The sequence below is a fragment of the Mytilus californianus genome, unplaced genomic scaffold (genome assembly GCF_021869535.1).
Source record: "Mytilus californianus isolate M0D057914Y unplaced genomic scaffold, xbMytCali1.0.p SCAF_5, whole genome shotgun sequence".
Taxonomy (NCBI): domain Eukaryota; kingdom Metazoa; phylum Mollusca; class Bivalvia; order Mytilida; family Mytilidae; genus Mytilus; species Mytilus californianus.
This window is the reverse complement of record NW_026262701.1, coordinates 81750031-81772875: the sequence shown is the minus strand read 5'-3', so window position 1 is coordinate 81772875 and position 22845 is coordinate 81750031. Positions and strand designations below refer to the sequence as shown.

At 34.0% G+C, this 22845-nt stretch overlaps 1 protein-coding gene across 1 annotated transcript in view; it reads right to left on the bottom strand.

Annotated features, from left to right (window-relative positions):
• Positions 1 to 22190, bottom strand: part of LOC127702782 (uncharacterized) — a 35584-nt gene extending 13394 nt beyond the window's left edge. The window contains exons 1-6 of the mRNA XM_052207085.1: positions 22128 to 22190; positions 21426 to 21514; positions 19021 to 19138; positions 15511 to 15616; positions 9454 to 9500; positions 7263 to 7355 (exon numbers count right to left, since the gene is read on the bottom strand). Of these exons, the coding sequence (XP_052063045.1) occupies positions 7263 to 7355; positions 9454 to 9500; positions 15511 to 15616; positions 19021 to 19138; positions 21426 to 21493 (432 nt within the window). The 5' untranslated portion in view covers positions 21494 to 21514; positions 22128 to 22190. The remainder of the gene's footprint in view (positions 1 to 7262; positions 7356 to 9453; positions 9501 to 15510; positions 15617 to 19020; positions 19139 to 21425; positions 21515 to 22127) is intronic.
• Between the last annotated feature and the right edge of the window lie 655 nt (positions 22191 to 22845).

The window sequence follows — 22845 nt, the reverse complement described above, 5'->3', positions numbered from 1 at the left end:
GTTTTGGAAATCATGTAAAAATAGATTAAAATCATAACAGATACCCTAATAATGAGTGAGGCCAAATTTGGTTTAATATTGGTCCTGTAATTTAATAAAAAATCCTGGTGGCCATCTTGAACAGTAAATCGGCAACAAAGTAGCAACACTTAATCAGCACCTCATAAGAAACATTTATGCCATGTTTTGGTTTCATTCCATTCAGTGCACCTCTAGAAGAAGCATTTGTATGTATTTCCCATAGGGTCTTATGTTAAAGGAAGTCCCCCCATTGGCGGCCATCATGGATGAAGGATCAGCTTCAAAGTAACAAAACTTAGTCAGCACCTCATAAGGAACATTCATGCCATGTTGGTTTCAATCCATTCAGTATGTGGTTCTCTAAAAGAAGACATTTGTATGTATTGTCCATAGGGGCCTCTGTTAAACATTGTCCCCATCTGGCAGCCATCATGGATGAAGGATCAGCTTCAAAGTAACAACACTTGGTCAGCACCTCAAAAGGAACATGCATGCTATGTTTGGTTTCATTCTATTCAATGGTTCTCTAAAAGAAAACATTTGTACGTATTTCTCATAGGGTCCTATGTTAAACTAAGTCCTCCGCTGGCGGCCATCTTAGATTATGGATCAGCTTCATAGTAACAACACTTGGTCAGCACCTCATAAGGAACATTCATGCCATGTTTGTTTTCATTGCATTCAGTGGTTCTCTAAAAGAAGACATTGGTATGTATTTCCCATAGGGTCCTATGTTAAACATTGTCCCCATCTGGCAGCCATCATGGATGAAGGATCAGCTTCAAAGTAACAACACTTGGTCAACACCTCATAAGGAACATTCTTGCCATGTTTGGTTTCATTCCATTCAGTGGTTCTCTAAAAGAAGACATTTGTATGTATTTCCCATAGGGTCCTATGTTAAACTAAGTCCCCCGCTGGCGGCCATCTTGGATGATGGATCCGCTACAAAGTAACAACACTTGGTCAGCACCTCATAAGGAACATTCATGCCATGTTTGGTTTCATTCCATTCAGTGGTTCTCTAGAAGAAGTCCAAATTGTAAAAAGTTAACGCCGACGACGGACGACGGACGACGGACGCCAAGTGATGAGAAAAGCTCACTTGGCCCTTCGGGCCAGGTGAGCTAAAAAAAGGAGCTTACATCAACAGATATAAACAATTAACCATGCATTTTTTGAGTTATTGTCCAACATGTTGACAACACACAGACGTACAACAGTATACCATAATAAGTCCAGTAACTAGAGGCTCTCAAGAGCCTGTGTCGCTCACCTTGGTCTATATGCTGCAGTACATATTAAACAAAAGACACTCTACAATAACAAAGACAAAAATAGAATTCATGACAAAATTCTCTGTTTTTGTGTTTTTATGGGGTCAATTGACAATTTTGGTCATGCTTACTTATTTGTATATCTTACTTTACTTGACATTCTTGCTGCATATAGTTATCTCTATCTAAAATGATTTGGCTCAGTAGTTTCAGAGAAGATTTCTTTTAAAAGATTACAAAAATTTACGAAAAATTGTAAAAAGCTGACTTTAAGGGGCAAAAATGAAAAATGCAACCATTATACTTTTGCTTTAGTTTCAGAGATATAAACCAAAAACTGAATTTTACCCCTATGTTCAATTTTTAGTCATGTCGGTCATGTTGGTTAGCAGGCATGTCATCAGACACATTTTTTAATAGATTGTGACCCAGTTTGGTTAAATTTGTCTCAGTAGTTTCAGAGGAGAAGATATGAGTAAAAGATTACAAAAATTTAACAAAACATTGTGAAAAATTGACTTTAAAGGGCAATACCTCCTGAAGGGATCAATTGACAACTTGATCATGCTAACTTATTTGTTTAGCTTACTTTGCTGAACAATTTTGCTGTTTACAGTTTATCTCTATCTAGTATAATAATCAAGATAATAACCCAAAACTGCTAAATTTCCTTAAAATTAACAATTCAGAGGCAGCAACCAAGCAACAGGTTGTCTGATGCGTCTGAAAATTTTAAAGCAGATAGATCTTCACCTGATGAACATTTTTACCCTGTGTCAGATTTGTTCTAAATGCTTTAGTTTCAGAGAGATATCCCAACTAGAGGCTCTCAAGAGCCTGTGTCGCTCACCTGACTCTACTTTGGTTTTAGAAATCATGTAAAGATAGATAAAAATCATAACAGATACCCAAATAATGATTGAGGCCAAATTTTGATTAATATTGGTCCCGTTATTTAATAAAATATCCTGGTGGCCATCTTGAACAGTAAATCGGCAACAAAGTAGCAACACTTGGTCAGCACTTCATAAGGAACATTCATGCCATGTTTGGTTTCATTCCATTCAGTGGTACTCTAAAAGAAGACATTTGTATGTATTTCCCATAGGGTCCTATGTTAAACTAAGCCCCCCCCCCCCCTAGCGGCCATCTTGGATGATGGATCGACTGCAAAGTAACAACACTTGGTCAGCAACTCATAAGGAACATTCATGCCATGTTTGGTTCAATTCCATTCAGTGGTTCTCTAAAAGAAGACAATTGTATGTATTTCCCATAGGGTCCTATGTTAAACTAAGTCCCCCGCTGTCGGCCATCTTGGATGATGGACCGACTGCAAAGTAACAACACTTGGTCAGTACCTCATAAGGAACATTCATGCCATGTTTGGTTTCATTCCATTCAGTGGTTCGCTAAAAGAAGACATTTGTATGTATTTCCCATAGGTCCTTTGTTAAACTAAGTCCCCTGCTGTCGGCCATCTTGGATGATGGACCGACTGTAAAGTAACAACACTTGGTCAGCACCTCATAAGGAACATTCATGCCATGTTGGGTTCATTCCATTCAGTGGTTCTCTAAAAGAAGACATTTGTATGTATTTCCCATAGGGTCCTATGTTAAACTAAGTCCCCTGCTGGCGGCCATCTTGGATGATGGACCAACTGCAAAGTAACAACACTTGGTCAGCATCTCATAAGGAACATTCATGCCATGTTTGGTTCCATTCCATTCAGTGGTTCTCTAAAAGAAGACATTTGTATGTATTTCCCATAGGGTCCTATGTTAAACTAAGTCCCCCGCTGGCGGCCATCTTGGATAATGGATCGGCTACAAAGTAACAACACTTGGTCAGCACCTCATAAGGAACATTCATGCCATGTTTGGTTTCATTCCATTCAGTGGTTCTCTAAAAGAAGACATTTGTATGTATTTCCCATAGGGTCCTATGTTAAACTAAGTTCCCCGATGGTGGCCATCTTGGATGATGGATCGGCTACAAAGTAACAACACATGGTCAGCACCTCATAAGGAACATTCATGCCATGTTTGGTTCAATTCCATTCAGTGGTTCTCTAAAAGAAGTCATTTGTATGCATTTCCCATAGGGTCCTATGTTAAACTAAGTCCCCCGCTGGCGGCCATCTTGGATGATGGATCGGCTACAAAGTAACAACACTTGGTGAGCACCTCATAAGGAACATTCATGCCATGTTTGGTTTCATTCCATTCAGTGGTTCTCTAAAAGAAGTCATTTGTATGCATTTCCCATAGGGTCCTATGTTAAACTAAGTCCCCTGCTGGCGGCCATCTTGGATGATGGATCGGCTACAAAGTAACAACACTTGGTGAGCACCTCATAAGGAACATTCATGCCATGTTTGGTTTCATTCCATTCAGTGGTTCTCTAAAAGAAGTCATTTGTATGCATTTCCCATAGGGTCCTATGTAAAACTAAGTCCCCCGCTGGCAGCCATCTTGGATGATGGATCGGCTACAAAGTAACAACACTTGGTCAACACCTCATAAGGAACATTCATGCCATGTTTGGTTTCATTCCATTCAGTGGTTCTCTAGAAGAAGTTCAAAATGTAAAAAGTTAACGCCGACGACGGACGACGACGGACGACGCCGGACGACGACGGACGACGGACGACGGACGCCAAGTGATGAGAAAAGCTCACTTGGCCCTTTGGGCCAGGTGAGCTAAAAACTGCATTTTACCTCCTGTTCTATTTTTAGCATAGGCAGCCATCTTGGATGATTGGAAAGGTCATCGGATATATTTTTCAAACTAATTTCCATAAGGATGATTTAGGCCAAGAATGGTTTAATTTGGCTATGTAGTTTCAGAGGATGAGATTTTTTTTAAAAAGATGACAAAAATTTACCAAAAATTGTGAAAAAATTGATCTTAAAGGGCAATAACTCCTTATTAAGTCAAATGATAATTTTGTTCATGTTTACATTTTTGTAGAGCTTACTATGCTGAACAATTTTGCTGTTTACAGTTTACCTCTATCTAGTACTATATTCAAGACACTACAAACCAGTAAAAGTCTGAAATGGCCTATATTTGTACTCGACTGTACTGATTTTTACTCGACCAGTCTGAATTGGTCTGAAATTTACTTGATAATACTCGACTGTAGTCTGAACCATACTTAACAGTCTGAACTTGTACTCGACCAGTACTTAACCATTTTATTTTCGTCTGAACCATGCTCGACCTAGTCTGAACCATGCTCGACCTAGTCTGAACCATACTCGACCTAGTCTGAACCATACTCGACCTAGTCTGAACCATACTTGACTAAGTCTTAACCAACTTAGACCTAATTTTTGTATCTATCTATTGTATTTCATCAATTTAGGATTCCGAACTGTTTTTAACAGCTATTTCCCCTGGCTAGAAATTTGAACAACAATTTGAAATTTAAAATGTATTCAATATGGCATTGAAACCAAAATTTCACAATAAACATAATATAAATTCAACACCATATTTGTCAACACTTACATATATATATCACCTTTAAAATAAAAATAAAACAAGCTGATCAAATAATCTTAAAACTGAAATGTGACTAATATTTTCAATGTTATTCAAATTTTTTTTGAATGTTTCAGATATATTTTATGGTTACTGGACAATTTTCACCATTTACTTAAGCCTTGTATAGATTTATGGTGTCAGTTGAGTGTAGTTAATAATGCAGTGAACATTTTTTTTATTAAAATATATTTTAAATAGTATATAAAGCAACTTAATAAATTTTAAAAATCACACCTTTGTTTTGTAAAACCAAGAATTTAATATAATCATGATAATAGAACTTCCATAGCAATCCTTGATAACCATTTAAAAAAGGAAATGTGTTCCAAAGTTGCAGAAAAAATTTATTTCAATTAAATTTAAATAACTTTTGTCAAAATTAAAGACATGGCATACAAGAAGCACTTTAAATAGGTTTAATTACCTCAGTACATGTGTGTTTTACAGGTAAAAAGAAAGCCCAGTTTTTCTTAAACTCGTGTATTACTTATCTAGTGAATTCAAAAGGCCTTGCGATTTAAGTTTTACAGGATGTTGCAATTTTTAATGAATGCTAATTAGAAATTAATACTCTCTGACCAGGTGTGATCTTTTAAATGAGTTTGCCACAAGCAGGAGGTATTACTTTATACTTTACCACTAATCAGAAGAACAATTTTATCTATTTCTTTAATTTTTTTATCCCTTTTTTGATATATATTATATATAATATATCCCAAATTATAATAAGAATAGATATTTTTCTAATATAAGGTTAAACAATTTCAGAGATTTTTTGGCTGTTGTTGCCTCATTAAAAAGATAATTATATAACTATTGTATGTAACCATGAAACCTATATAGTTTTTCTTTAGGAATTTAGGAAAATTAAGTTAAAAAAAAACAAAAAAACACATGCCAAACAAGAAGCACCTTAATAAGGTTTCATTACCCTCAGTAAAGGTGTGGTTTTTAGTTAAAAGAAAATCTTTTTTTTAACAAAACTCTAAAACTTTAAAATTAATATAATTAAATTATTATATAAGATAATTTAATTTAACTATCTCTATTTGATAAATCTGAGAACCATGTAAGGATGTAAAAATATGTTTTTATATATATCTTTATTTTAAATTTATTGTGGCTGTTGTCATGTCAGAAAAAAAGAAATTAATTTTACCAACTGAATTTAGAAAAAAAGTATAGGTTTTTTGGTCAAGAATGGTTCAGACTGGTCGAGTATTGTTCAGACCTTTGGTCGAGTATGGTTTAGACTGAAAAAATTGGTCGAGTACAGGTCGAGAATGGGTTAAGACTGTTTCAGACTGGTCGAGTAATAGTTCAGACTATTTTCAATGGCAAAGATAAGGGTCAAGTACAAATCAGTACGGTCGAGTATGGTTAAGACTGGGGTCGAGTAATGTCGAGTAAAATTCAGACCAATTCAGACTGGTCGAGTAAAAATCAGTACAGTCGAGTACAGAAATAGGCCATTTCAGACTTTTACTGGTTTGTAGTGAGATAATAACCAAAAACTGCAAATTTCCTTAAAATTACCAATTCAGAGGCAGCAACCCAAAAAGGGGTTGACTGATGCTTCTGAAAATTTCACAGCAGATAGATCTTCACCTGATGAACATTTTTACTCGTGTCAGATTTGCTCTAAATGCTTTAGCTTCAGAGATATATCCCAAAAACTGCATTTTACCCCCATGTTCTATTTTTAGCCAAGGTGTCCATCTTGGATGATTGGCGGGGTCATCGGATACATTTTTTAAACTAGATATCCTAAGGATGATATAGGCCAAGTTTGGTTTAATTTGGCCCAGTATTTTCAGAGTAGAAGATTTTTGAAAAAGATTACAAAAATTTACAAAAAATTGTGAAAAATTTACCTTAACGGGCAATAACTCTCTGATACATTTTTTAAACTAGACACCCTAAGGATGATATAGGCTAAGTTTGGTTTAATTTGGCCCAGTAGTTTCAGAGGAGAAAATCTTTGTAAAAGTTAATGGACGACAAACGACAGACGATGAATGACGGATGACAAGTGATGAGAAAAGCACAATTGGCCCTTTGGGCAAGGTGAGCTAAAAAGGTGTGTACAAATGCATATTTTTAACCGCTTTTTATGTACAATCTATCCTTTTATAGATCTATTTTAGAAATTATTTATTAATTGTAGCTCTTGAATTATCATATTTTTTATACTCAGATGAAGTATTAGTTGAAGAGTTCTAAATGCATACAAAATTCATAAAAAATGAAATATTATCAAGTCATAGGTATTGGGCCATAAATATTTTTTTCAAACAACAAATTAAAATTAGTGAACAGTTACATATATAATAGTTGCTTTTATCTATATGTATTGTTGGCTGAAAAAGAAGCTTGCTTTCTAGCTTTTTAACATGATCATCTACTTACAACTGAAGGACTGACATTTTCTTCTTTACTGACTAATGCTGGTTTGACAATAGAGGAAATGTTTGTTGAATCATTCACACATGAATTGTTCAGCTGCAAAAAAACGTAAATTTTGATTACAAGTTTCAGAGGTGAGGATTATTGTAAAGTTAACAACGACAGATGGTGACCGACTACCTTGTGAAATTTACTAAGTCCGAAAATACCACTCATTTTGAGAGTATTAGAAGAAAAATCTGTGGACATATAACTTTCACTATGTTTACAAAGAACCTACAAAATATTTAAGCTGTAGCTCAAATACTGTAGGAAGATAGCCAGATATATCATGTATCTATATTCATATGGACGAAAAAAGACAGAATGATAGATTTTCCATACATTAAATATAGTTGACATATTACTTATAGGTAGTACCTAAAAATAAATTGCTTCGCTGAGCGCAGCTGGATACAACCGCAGAGGTCCAACCCTGAACAGTTGGGGCTAAAATGGACACAATATTAGCACTTGATACAGATCTGAATTTGGATTTTAATTAAACATTTGACACATAATAGGTTTCTGACACAGAATAAATGAAGTCAAATAACTTAGAATTGGTTATATGATTTGAATTTACATTATTTTTTTTGCTTTTGAGCAATACACTATGCTGTTGCAAATTGAACCCCACCCAACACCAACACCCTCTTTTTTTTGGCAAAAAAAAAAATATTTGAAGAAATTTTCTTTTTAATATCTGAAATCTGAAATGAGAAAAAAAATTGTCCCCTCCCACAATTTCTTATTTACCCCCTCCCCCAAATTTTTTTCATATCCCCCACCCACATTTTCCCTTTTCCCAAAAATAATTCTTCCCCTCAAGATATGGTCATAATTTCAATTCAAATTTCTAATGGAGTTTGCAACCATAATTACCCATTTAAATACATTGTACTTAAATGTGATTGGATCTTCCTTAGACTGCATTCATACACTTAAACACAAGTTATGGTCTGGAAACTACTAAAATGCTTATTTGGGCCCCTTTTTTGGCCCCTAATTCCTAAACTGTTGGGACCATAACCCCCATAATTAATCCAAAACTTCCTTTTGAAGTAATAAACCTTGTGTATAAATTTCTTGGATTGCTATTTACTTACTAAAGTTATTGTTTGGAAACCATCCGTCTTTGGAAGAAGACAAAAACTATGACAACGACAACGACAACATGATACCAATATACGACAACAAAAATTTTTGCGGTCATATAAAAACTAAACCAAACACAACATTTACATCATGAACCAATGAACTATAAACATGAGATCAAGGACAGATGAAACCTGCCAGACTGACATGTACTTCCTACAATCATTACATAAACTACATATAGTTTACCTAACTGCTTAAAGTATTTCAGAAACAGAACTATTCACATTTCTTTAACATTGATCAGTCTGAAATGAGATTGAGGTCAGTGAAACCTTGTCTGAAGGACATGCAGACGTTGTAAGAGACCCATATACCAAATAAAGTTATTTAATCACTCTTAATAAGTGAGACATTCACATTACAAAAAATTATGTGCTATAGTACAAGGGTGCGTCACTCACACTGTCATTTTCTATCTTCAGTGGATTGTCAAATTTGGGTTAATTGGTATTATAATTAGAAAGATCATATCATAGGGAACATGTGAACTTAAGTTTTCAGTCAATTCGACTTCAACTTCTTCAAAAACTACCTTGACCAAAAAATTTACCTTGAAGCGGGACAGATGAACTGATGAACGGACAGTAGAACAAACAGACGTACAGACCGAAAAACATAATGCTAGGTTGGGCAAAAAAAACTAGAATTTTTTCAAGCTGTCACTGAACCAAGAAAATGAGGTTAAGGACAACAGACATATGGCAGCAAAACTTTCATAATAAAAGGTTTTTTAATACAAATAGTTTATGCTGTTGCTGAATAGTACTCCCTATGTCTCACATTCTGTTACTTTTGTCGCATGTGAGACAAAGACTAAGTTTTGACCAAAAGAAATTTCCTAATTTCCAGTGAAAAGTTATAAGACATTAACATCTCCATGTTATGCACAGTTAAGTAGTGGTTTTAAAACATTATAAAAACTGTACCCCTTCATTGGTACATATACATCAGCAAACTAATATTCAGTTATAAATAACAAGTAAATAAAGCATACTCTGACAGTTCTTCTTGATTGTAGTGCCTGGTGCAGTCTTGTCAGACCTGAAAAATAAAATATTTAAAGTTCAAAACAGCCATGCACAGCAATGACAGCATAAAGCAATTCACAAATGTTTCTGCATTGAGAAACATTACTAACTTAAAAATTCTGAAAAATGTTCTACGGGAATCTACATATTCATACCTGATGCAAAAACTGGCCAACTTTTGTTTCAGTAATAAAACAAACTAGATATCATTGAGATGGGAGCCATCTCTGTGGGCCCCGCTGTGAATAATGTGTGGTAAAAAATTTGTACCTTTATCATTGGACATGGAGTTGTCAACTGAAACCAAAGTTTTTGACCTTGACCTTTGACCTAGGAAGTTGTACATAAATTATGACACACCCTCTGGTGTTGGTTTATATACATGTCAAGTATAAACTTTGAAATCATAACGATTCTCAAGATGTAGAGTGGACACGATCTTTACCACTGGACATGGGGTTGTCAACTGAAACCAAAGTTTTTGACCTTGACCTTTGACCTAGGAAGTTGTACATAAATAATGACGCACCCTCTGGTGTTGGTTTATATACATGGCAAGTATAAACTTTGAAATCATAACAGTTCTCAAGATATAGAGCGGACACGATCTTTACCATAGGACATGGGGTTGTCAACTAAAACCAAAGTTTTTGACCTTGACCTTTGACCTAGGAAGTTGTACATACATTATGACACACCCTCTGGTGTTGGTTAATATACATGTCAAGTATAAACTTTGAAATCATAACGGTTCTCTAGATATAGAGCGGACACAATTTGTTAGGGACAGACGGACGGACGGACAGACTGATCACTATAGGGCGGCCGCCATTCGGTGGGGCCCTAATTACATGACAGAACAACTGATGATACCCTTGATGAAATATTTCGGTAAACAGGAAGTTGCTGAGTGGTGAATCTGAAAACACATCGCACGGTAAAGCTAACTTATATAAACCCTGAAACCAAATTTCACAAAACCTTGTATTGTAGTTCCTGAGAAAAATGTGACGAAAATTTTCAACTTGGCTATCATGTGTAAAATGATACAAGTGTTTGGTAAACAGGAAGTTGTTAAGTGATGAATCTGAAAACGCATAACATGGTATAGCTGACTTATATAAACCCTGAAAATAAATTTCAGAAATCCTTGAATTATAGTTTCTGAGAAAAATGTGACGAAAATATTCATGGGACAGACAGACTGACAGACTGATGGACTGAAGGAAGGATGGACAAACAGAGGTAAAACAGTATACCCCCACTTTTTGAAAGCGGGGATATAATAAAAATTAATATGTTATCTCAGGAAAATTTAATGAAAATCATTCAAATAGCTTTATTTCACTGTCAGCTTGCTTTAACAAAAAAAACAAAATATTTAGAATAGGCTATGACTTAAATAGAATTTCATGATAACTAGAAGATGCCTGAGAAATTGCGGTACAATTGGGCAAGTGTTGAGACAAAGAGTCTTTAAATTTTGCAGGCAGCCCATCGACTGAGCATGCACTAAAGCATACAAGCGAAGATCGATAACAGTCTCAGAACTGGGATATATTCTCAAAAATTGGCGTTTTCTGTGGAAAAATAACAGTTTCAGACAAATTTGGGAATAACAAAACATTACATTTATGTGTCATATCACAAAAATTTCTGACTTTGTATGGTTTCAGAGGAGTTTTGGCTCAATGCAATCGGTCACTTCCTTTAGTACATAGATTCTTGGTAAAACATGACAAGATTTAAAAAATGTACACTTGTTTGAAGTTATTTAAAATTCCATTTAGTTGTAAACCATCTGTGAAGATGCAACCTATATGTGACTTAAGCCAAGATATCCAGGTTGTGGGAGTACCTAAGCTTAAATCAGTTAATTGAATATATATCAATTATAGTTTAAAAAGAAGCATCCTCTAATAACAGCCATTTTATATTTTGGCCCAGCAATTTCCAGCAGCATGTATTTTCACATTATTTTATTTGCAATATTTTCTTTCTTATAAATGAATATATAATAGAAAGAATGAGACTTTTTTTAGTTATTTTTGTGTATTTGGATTACTGTCCCCTTGATGTTTACAACCTATCTCCTATTCAAATTAAATTTAAAAAAGTCTATCCTACCATTCTGCAAAATTACTTCACTCAAGTTGTTATAAATGCATCTTAGGTTAAGTGTTTCATAATAAATTTGAAATGCATAAAAGTATGAGATTTGTGACTAGAATTTTAACATTACGCCTTTTTTTGCTATGACAATTCATGATGGCATACATATTAAAGCTCAATAAGTTTGGTCCATCAAAAAAATAAAACACATAAGTACAGATAAAAAAATTGTAAGATTTCCCCAGAACCCAGTGTCTATACTTCTTTATGAATCTAATAAATATTTTAAGAACTTTAACTGCAGACTGTTTGTAATGTTAACTAGAAGAAAAACTAAGTCCATATTTAAGTATTTATACAGAAAAACAGGAATTATATTTTTACAAAATTTCCTTTTAGATACTAGCTTTTGGTAATAAACAAGCTTCAGTCCAAGTTTGGTAGAAATCCAGAATAGTTTAAGAAAGTAATCAAAATTTTAAAAACTTTCACCACAGAGTGAATGTAAGGTTAACAAGCAGAATAAAATGCTCCGCTAGGTGCAACTTGATACGACCACAGAGGTCGAACCCTGAACAGTTGGGGCAAGTATGGACACAACATTCAAGCTTGATACAGCACTGAATTTGGATTGTGATCAAATATTTGACACAGCATAGATTTCTGACACACAATGAATGTGGTCTAAGAACTTAAAAAATTTTAATTTACCTATTCAAACCATATCATTATTATTTACTTTTATATATAAATCAGATATAACCAATTTAAAACGGAAAATTATATTGTTCTTAGGCCCCTTTTTGGCCCTAAATTCCTAAACGTTTAGGGCAATTACCCCCAAACTCAAACCCAGCTTTCCCTTTGTGATATGGAACCTTGTAGTACAATTTCATAAAGATCCATACACTTACACACAAGTTATTGTCTTGAAACTAGAATAATGCTTGTTTTTTTCCCCTTTTTTGGCCCCTAATTCCTAAAATTTTGAGGCATTTACCCCCAAAATCAATCCCAGCCTTCCCTTTGTGGTATGGTACCTTGCAGTACAATTTCAGAGAGATCCATACACTTGAACACAAGTTATTGTCTGGAAACTAGAAAAATGCTTATTTTTGGCCCCTTATTCCTAAACGTTTTGGGCAATTATCCCCAAACTCATTTCAACCTTTCCCTTTGTGATATGGAACCTTGTATTTTAATTTCAAAAAGATCCATACACTTACACACAAGTTATTGTCATGAAACTAGAAAAATGCTTGTTTTTTGCCCCTTTTTTGGCCCCTAATTCCTAAAATGTTGAGGCAATTACCCCCAAAATCAATCCCAGCATTCCCTTTGTGATATGGAACCTTGTGGTACAATGTCAAAGAGATCCATACACTAACACACAAGTTATGTCTGGAAGTTACAAAATTGCTTATTTTTGGCTCCTTTTTGGCCCGTAATTCCTTAACTGTTGGTACCATAACCCCCAAAATCAATCCTAACCTTCCTTTTGTGGTATTGAATCTTATGGTAAAATTTCATAGAGATCCATTCACTTAAACTAAAGTTAAAGTGCGAAAACCAATGTGTCTTCAGACGACGATGCCGGACGACAATGACTACGACGACGATGCCAACGTCATACCAATATACGACCACAAAATTTTTTTGCGGTTGTATAAAAACTAAGTCCATTTATAAGGAAAAAACAAAAAAACAAAAACAAAAAAAATTTATTTTTAAATCTTCTGATCATAAAAAAGCTTTTGTCCAAGTTTGGTAGAAATCCAGGATAGTTTAATAAAGTTATTAAAACAGACATGTGACAGAGTTGTCAAGCCACAACTGGAGATTTGGAAATTTTCAGCTGGAGTTTGGGCCTCATAACTGGAAATTTTTTATCGACCTTTTTATCGACATACACAAGATTTTTTTTAGGTGTTTAAACTGCATATCTTCCTTTTTTGTTAAAAGAATAATTATTCAATACCTTTAAACACCTGCATAGCCACTTTTACTTGATAAAATAGAAGATAAGGGGGGTTCAAATATTTATTCATCATATATAGTTCCAAGATAAAGTGATCAGCCATCATACATAGTTGGCAGAAAGTACCTCTGATTTAGCTACATTGTCAACTTTGGTACCACTACTGAACATGTTTGTAATAGAAGGTGTTGAATTGATAGAGTTGTGGGCTTTCTGGTGGGTAGCAGTCTCCATATTTTTGGTCAAGTAATTAGGGCCACCATAGTCAGCTTTGCAAGAAGTGTAGTAAGCATGGTCTCGACCCTTGGCACTGGACTTGCACCATTTGAAATCTGTTCTCCAGGCAGAGTTAAATTTGGCTAGATACTTGGTCTTCTTTAACATGCTACTGGGGTATTTGGTGATAACATACAGTTTGCATTTGTCAAATTATAAGACAAACTATAGGTATTCCATTGGCTTGGATAGAAAACAAGCCATATATATCATATTTGAGTTGATTTCATTTGACTTTGAGGTTCAGTATAAACTGTTCCATTTTTTCAGCATCAAAAATTTATTAAAGTCGTTGTTATACAACTTTTCCACTGTCAGTATTTCACTTTTAATCATCCAGATGTGTGTATTAAACTAGCTAGTTGATTACTAGGTAAATGCCAATCATCTTTTGTTGTTGTATATACAGTCTAATCCTTAACACCTTCATTGATTACTCGAGGCTAATTTCCTATTTACCTTTGTCACAAATTCAATAACAGGAAATGGTGACTTCCGTTTTTCTTTGACTTTTCCCATATCAATTTCAAGTTTCTCAGACTTTTTCCCTGTCCGTATCTATTTTGTAAACAGAAATTTGTACTGAAAATTTTTCGAGATTGACATTTTCAAAAAGCGGAAGATTTCAAATTTTAATGGGAGGGACGGAAGAGGGTCTGAAAAGGAGGAGATTTTAACTCCTGCCAGGAGAATCACATGTATGTTAAAATTTAAAAAACTTTAACCACAGATCTAGAGTGAATGTAATGTTAACTGCCAGAAAAACTAAGTCCATATATAAGTAAAATAATATACAGAAAAACAGGAAAAATATTTTTACAAAATTTCTTTCTGGATACTATCTTATGATCATAAACAAGCTTCTGTCCAAGTTTAGTAGAAATCCAGTATAGTGTAAGAAAGTTATTAACATTTTAAAAGCTTTAACCAGAGTGAATGTAATGTTAACTGGCAGAAAAACTAAGTCCATTTAAAAGTAAAATACAGATAAATTGGATTCTTTTTTACAAAATTTCTTCTGGATACTATCTTATGATCATAAACAAGCTTCTGTCCAAGTTTGGTAGGAATCCAGTATAGTTTAAGAAAGTTATTAAGATTTCAAAAACTTTAACCAGTTTAAGGGTGAATATTTGTGGACGCCGCCTCTGCAGACGGAATGTAGGATCGCTAAGTCTTGCTTTTTCGACAAAAGTTGAAGGCTGGACAAAAACATACACAATTATAATTTATACACAAATATTTACAAAGGTCAGTCACTAAAATTTATAGAATCACTCGTGGCAGGAAACAAGTCCTACAAGATCACTGCTGATGGTTGTCTGCTTAGAATTCTCTTATTGTAAATTTGTCATAATTGTCCAAATCCTTTTAATGTATTGTAATTAATGAATTTTAATTTAAACAATTCATTTTATCTTGGGTTGGGTCAAATGAATTCATTCAGTTTTTATATCAGGTGAAATATGTTCTGAACACTAAAAAAAACAGCATGCGGTGCAGATGAACTGATTTTGATTTTGTCAAGTGTATGTGAATGAATGTTGTGTCATCAATTTATACTACAAAAGTTGGTCCTCTTTTCTTCATCTGTAACTTTTCTATGAAAAGTGTTTACTAAACTATAATTTCAGATAATGTGTATATAAAGCTTTACCTAGATTTCTCATTATCACAGCACCAATATGTAGGCGGTACATTAGTAGTTCTTCTGGTGTCATTTGAAATCCTACATCACCATTTGAAAGGACTGTGTCTGCCATCTAATCAAGTAATAAAAAACACCACTTTGTATTCAAATTTATTGCGAACCCAATGAAAGTTTTCCACAGTGCCATCTCTATCTTGACCAGGTATTTATTATTATTGAATGAATACAATAGCTATTTTTCTCTGTGTAGTTTATTCACTGGGACCTTTAAATTTCTTCTAAGAGAAATCTATCATTCATTGATTAAATTACCTGTGTAAAAAAAAATTCTTATATATAGACAAAAATACTTTTTTTATACTCATTAATTGCGTGTGCTGATGTATTTATTCAATATTAATAATATATTTTCATTCAGTTTAATATAAACATTGATTCAATCATAAAAAGTTGATTTCTAGAAGAAATTTAAAGGTCCCAGAGAATAAACTACACAGAGAACAATAGCTATTGTATCTATTCAATAGGACAGGTGAACTTGCAAAAGTTTAAATACCTGGTCAAGATAGAGATGGCACTGTGGAAAACTTTCATTGGGTTCGCAATAATAAATTATTAACACTCTAGTGTTAGTTTTTTCTTTTTCTTTATTGCTTTAATTATGCATACTTATGTACAAATGTAAAATGAAATAAAATTAAACTAGATGTGTCAAAACCACACGAATGGCCCCATCTCAAAAAGTTGAAAAACTGCAATTTCAACAACACATGTGGACACAAACATGATGGTAGTCTCACATATCAAAAATCAACTGTGATTTTCAACAACTTATCAAAGTCCAAAGCCCGTAATTTTGGCAAAAATCAGGGGAGAGAAACCTAATTTAAACTTTAAATCTATAACTCATCATGGTTAACTCACATACCAAAAATCAGCCCAATATCTGAAGGCGTGTAGCAAAAAAGTCTGTATAACTGTGATTTTCAACAATTTATCAAAGTCCAAAGCCCGTAATTTTGGCAAAAATTAGCGGAGCGGAACGAAACTTAAACTTGATCTGTAACCGAACATGGCTTACTCACATATTAAAAATCAGCCCAATATCTGAAGGTGTTTAGAAAAAAAATCAGTATAACTGTGATTTTCAACAATTTATCAAAGTCAAAACTCAGTAATTTCGGAAAGAATTAGCGGCGCAGAAAGAAACTTAAACTTGATCTGTAACTCATCATGGTAAACTCACATACCAAATATCAGCCCAATATCTGAAGGAGTTTAGAAAAAAAGTCTGTATAACTGTGATTTTCAACAATTTATCAAAGTCAAAACCCCGTAATTTCTGCAAAAATTAGCGGAGTGGAACGAAACTTATACTTGATCTGTAACTCATCATGGTTAACTAATAAACTTAATATCAGCCCAATATCTGAAGGCATTTAGAAAAAAAGTCTGTATAATGGTTTGTTGTGGAATGACGGAATGACGGAATGACGGAATGACAGAATGACGGAATGACTGAATGACGGACAAGGGTAAAACTATATGGCCATAAAAATCTTGCATTCAAAAATTAGAGAACATTTGTGAGTACGCTCACATACCCCACACCCTCATATTGTCACTGGACAAACAAAATCTCAAAAGATTTCTAAGTTCAAAGACACATTACTCTACAAAGGTCAACTGATAAAAAATTTCCTGTGAATATGCACATTTACACTGTATGTCCTCATTATATACAAAGTTTCATGAAATTCTGTTGTGTGGTTTTTGAGAAGTTGCGATGACAAACTGTTGCAGTAGTATGATTAGGCCTAAATTCTAAGTTCAAAGGGGCATAACTCCTAGAAAAAAAAATCAATAGTAATTTCCTGTTGAAAAGCACATCTACATTAAATGTCCTTATTATCTACACCGTTTCCTGAAATTCTGTTGTGCGGTATCAGAGGACTGATGGACTGACAGAGGGACAGATGGACAGGTCTAAAACATTATACTCTCTGCAACTTTGTTGCATGGGTATAAAAAAGTAACTCATAAAAGACTTTCAAGTGAATTCAAACTTGTTGAACAACCAACCACTTAGCTAGCTACACTACAAAAAGTCATTCCTTAGAAACTAAATGTACTGAATTGTAGTTGTAGGAGGGAGCTGAGCCAACAATTTGGGGGGACCTTTAAGTTTGTGGGTTTTATTCACCCTCTATGGTCAGTAGGGGGTCATTAGTTAATCCTGTAACAAATTTATCGCATGACAGCTTTAAATCAATCAAAAATGGACAATTTATTCGCATGTGATATTCCTACATGGTTACAGGAAGTTGTTGAGTGATGGATCTAAAAAGGCATCACAAGGTATAGCTGACTTATATAAACCCTGAAACCAAATTTCAGAAATCCTTGTATAGTAGTTCCTGTGACGAAAATTTTCAAGTTGGCTAGCATGTGTAAAATGATACAGGTATTCGGTAAACAGGAAGTTGTTGAGTGATGAATCTGAAAACACATCACACGGTATAACTGACTTATATAAACCCTGAAACCAAATTTTTGAAATCTTTATGATGTAGCTCCTGAGAAAGGGAACCGATGGACTGACGTACTGATGGATGGACTAATGGACAGACAGACAGAGGTAAAACAGTATACCCCCACTTTTTTAAAGTGGGGGTATAAAAATGAACAAAAAAACAAATATGTAACACATAAACAAACAAGAACCACTTAATTACAGGCTCTTGACTTGGAACAGGCACATACATACAGAATGTGGCAGGCCTAGGTAAAACAGGTTAGCAGAATCCAACCCTCCCCTAACCTGACACTGTGTTGAAACAGTACACCATAAGAACAAACTTAAACAAGTAAAACTGTGAGCTGCGGCTCACTGATGATACCCCCGCCGAAATATTTTGGTAAACAGGAAGTTGAGTGATGAATCTGAAAAAATCACACGGTACAGCTGACTTATATAAAACCTGAAACCAAATTTCAGAAATCCTTGTCAAGTCATTCTTGAGAAAAATGCGACGAAAATTTTCAACTTGGCTATCATGTGTAAAATAATACAAGTGTTCGGTAAACAGGAAGTTGTTGAGTGATGAAACTGAAAACGCATCACACAGTATAACTTACTTATATAAACCTTGAAACCAAATTTCAGAAATCCTTGTCAAGTAGTTCCTGAGAAAAATGCAAAGAAAATATTCATGAGACGAACAGACTGACAGATGGGCTGACGGAAGGATGGACAGACAGAGGTAAAACAGTATACCCCCACTTTTATAAGCGGGGGTATAAAAATCATTTGAAAAAGGCTAAACTCATCAGATGGATACAAATCCTACACAGAGTGGATTTGGCCTGGTACATGTATATCCCAACAACAAAAGAACACCAAGTACAGATTTGAGAGTACTCACAGTTACTGACAGCTAGTTCAAGGCCAATAATAACTAATAAAAAAATCATGTATGTATGACTAAATTAAGTTTTTTAAATAATATATCAAACCTTCAATACATAAACACCACATGATGTGCCATCCATTTGCTTTGAGTGCTCTAGGACTTGTACTCTCCATGATCCTTCCCCATCAAGCATAAAATCTGACCTTTTCTTCATAAAGTAACTGAAATTTGAAAGTTATAACTGAATATCTTGTAAATATGGCAATCACTATAAAATAACTTACTTCTCATATTGTACAGATTTCTTTCAGAGGCATGAATATATATACAGGGTAATGCTCCAAACATTAGATCTCTTCCAATACAGTTTTGAAAAAGATCAACTTGAGTCGTCACTACAAAAAGTTAAGGATCATCATCATAAACAGGTAAATTAATAAGATTCTAAGTCTGTATAGAAAAAAATAAAAGAACAAAAATACCTACTTGATAATTCAAAATGAAGTCCCTAATCAAATGGCAAAAGCTCAAACACATGAAACAAATGGATAACAATTGTCCTATTCCTGACTTGGTACAGGCATTTTCTTATGTAGAAAATGGTTGATTAAACCTGGTTTTATAGCTGTTTTTAAAGTTGTTGACCTTCAACAATGAGAAAAAAACATACTGAATAATCAACTATCAAAGGCCAATACATGAAAAAAAATAAAAGTGAAATAATTCAAAAGAGAAAAATATTGGTACTACAGGCTCCTCACTTGGGACAGGCACATAAAGAATATGGCGGGGTAAACATGTTTGTGCGCACTCATCCCTCTCCTAACCAGCTGGGACAGAGGAGTAACACCAGCTTTTTATCATAAACTAGCTTCTGTCAATGTTTGGTAGAAATCCAGAATATTTTAAGAAAGCTATTACAATTTTAAAAACCTTAACAACAGAAGCATGTAATGCTAACTGGCAGAAAAACTGAGTCCATTTATAAGTAAAATACGGATAAACAGTTGTTTTTTTTTAACAAAATTTACTTCTTGATACTATCCTATGATCATAAACAAACTTCCGTCCAAGTTTGGTAGAAATCCAGGACAGTTTAAGAAAGTTTTTACAATTATAACCTCAACGACGACAGAATGTACGTAGGATCGCTATATCTCACTTTTGCGACAAAAGTCACAGGTTCACAAAAATCAATGTTAGTACTGGTAATAACAATATTTAAAGATTTACCATGGTGTTAAATTGGTAACCTTTAAGAATAAGTTTAAATGAATCAATTCTTAATTTACATAATTTATCAGTAAGAATAGATACCCAAAAAATTACATTCAAGATAAGCACAAGTTAATAAACAAGAGGCTCTCAAGAGCCTGAATCGCTCACCTGTATTTCAGAGGAGAAGATTTTTAAATGTTAGCAAACTTGATGAACAAATTGTGTAAAATTGCCTTTAAAGGGCAATAACTCCTTAAGGGGTCAATTGACAATTTTGGTCATATTAACTTTTTTGTAGATCTTACTTTGCTGAACATTATTGCTGCTTACAGTTTATATATATCTATAATAATATTCAAAATAATAACAAAAAACTGCAAAATTTTGTTAAAACTACCAATTCGGTTGGCAGCAACCCAACAATGGGTTGTTCGAATCATCTGATAATTTCAAGGCCGATAGATCTTGACCAATTAAACAATTTTACCCCATGTCACATTTGCTCTAAAAGATTTAGTTTTTGAGATATAAGCCAAAAACTGCATTTGACCCTTATCTTCTATTTTTAGCCATGGCGGCCATGTTTGTCGATGGATACAAACTTCGGATACAATTTATAAACAAGATACCCTAAGGAACATTTAATAAAAGTTTGAAGGTAATTGGCCCAGTAGTTTCAGAGGAGAAGATTTTTAAATGTTAGCAAACTTGATGAACAAATTGTGTAAAATTGTCTTTATAGGGCAATAACTCCTTAAGGGGTCAATTGACAATTATGGTCATATTAACTTTTTTGTAGATCTTACTTTGCTGAACATTATTGCTGCAAAATTTTGTTAAAACTACCAATTCGGTGGCAGCAACCCAACAATGGGTTGTTCAATTCGTCTGAAAATTTCAGAGCCGATAGATCTAGACCAATTGACCAATTTTACCCCATGTCAGATTTGCTCTAAAAGCTTTAGAGTTTTTAGTTTTTGAGATATAAGCCAAAAACTGCATTTGACCCCTATGTTCTATTTTTAGCCATGGCGGCCATGTTTGTCTGTGGATCAAAACTTCGGATACAATTTATAAACTAGATACCCTAAGGAAAATTTAGTTAAAGTTTGAAGGTATTTGGCCCAGTAGTTTCAGAGGAGAAGATTTTTGAAATAGTTTCAGACGACAAACGAAGACAGACAATGGACGACGACGGACGCCAAGTGATGGCATAAGCTCACATGGGGACTTCGGGCCCCGGTGAGCTAAAAATTGTTCAAATTAAGACTAAAAGTCTTTTATACTTACTACCAGTTCTCCATCAATTCATGCATAGACAGGAACATTTCACCCATTGGATTATAGTAACATATCATTTTTTCTTGTGGAAAAATAACCTGTAAAGTACATAAAACACAAAATATATATGAACAAAGAGAAAATTTAAATACATTTGCATCTTTGTAAAATATATCTCCTAGCAAAATATGGGTTTTTTTTGGATTAAGCCTAATGGCTCACATCATCTAAATATTTGTGACATAATTTAAAAAGATGGCAATGAAAAGCTTTGATTCTTTGGCATGTTGTGTTAGCTTCTTGAATAATTAAATTTGAATATCTCTTTGGCATCTTTGGCCTCTCTTTTAAACAAGATATATAGCATATTATGCATGTGTCTGTACATGATCAGCCATATGAAAAGACTAAAACTCTAAATATATCTGTTTATGTATGCAGAATCTACAGAGTGAGACTAAAGTATAACTGGTAAAATTGAGAATGGAAATGGGGAATGTGTCAAAGAGACAACAACCCGACCACAGAACAGACAACAGCAGAAGGCCACCAACAGGTCTTCAATGCAGCGAGAAATTCCCGCACCCGGAGGCGTCCTTCAGCTGGCCCCTAAACAAATATATATACTAGTTGGACATACATATGACTGCAGATTGTGAAATGTACAACTTATGTTTCAGATCTATGTTCAAATCAAATATCTTGACATACCAATAATGTCCAGTGATTTTGTCCTTCATTAACTGCTCCAATAATGCAATCATAGTCCTTGAAGTTGACCTACAAATAGTAATAGTAACAACATTTTAACAGCAAGACCAATTAGCAATCAAAATAGTGTTTAATCTTCTCATGACTAAACTATAATTTTGACTTGAGTTCTGAAATGCACACTGTAAACTCAGAAATTATTCTGTTCATTATAAATCTTGCGATTTTTTAAAAATGGACGAAAATGCATGATTAATTTATGTTATTTAAGGAAAATTTGGTCTCATTGAGATACAAGGATATAAAAAAAATTGTAAAATGTTCCTTTTATGAAATACAGGGAAGTTCCAGAACAACCAATTTTTCCAATTTCCAAAGCCTATGAAAACAATGACTGAAGACAAGATCTTGCACAGTTAAATGGTTGAAAGTTAGAGAAAACTGGTACTGTTTATGTCAAAATATTTTTGGCAAAGTCATCTCATTATCCTATCATTTCAATTATTAGTTTACAGTTTACAATAAGACAGAACTTTTACATGCAAAATAGCTGTCGTCACAAATTGATAACTTCCTGTCAATCTGGAAACCTAAAAAAAAACAGTATCTAAAGCAGTCCTTTTTCATAGCGCCCTAGTTGGTGTTTATGCAGGTTTTACAGGACATTTTGTGAAATTTGATTAATTTTTAAAATATCTGCATTTTTACAATCTTTGTG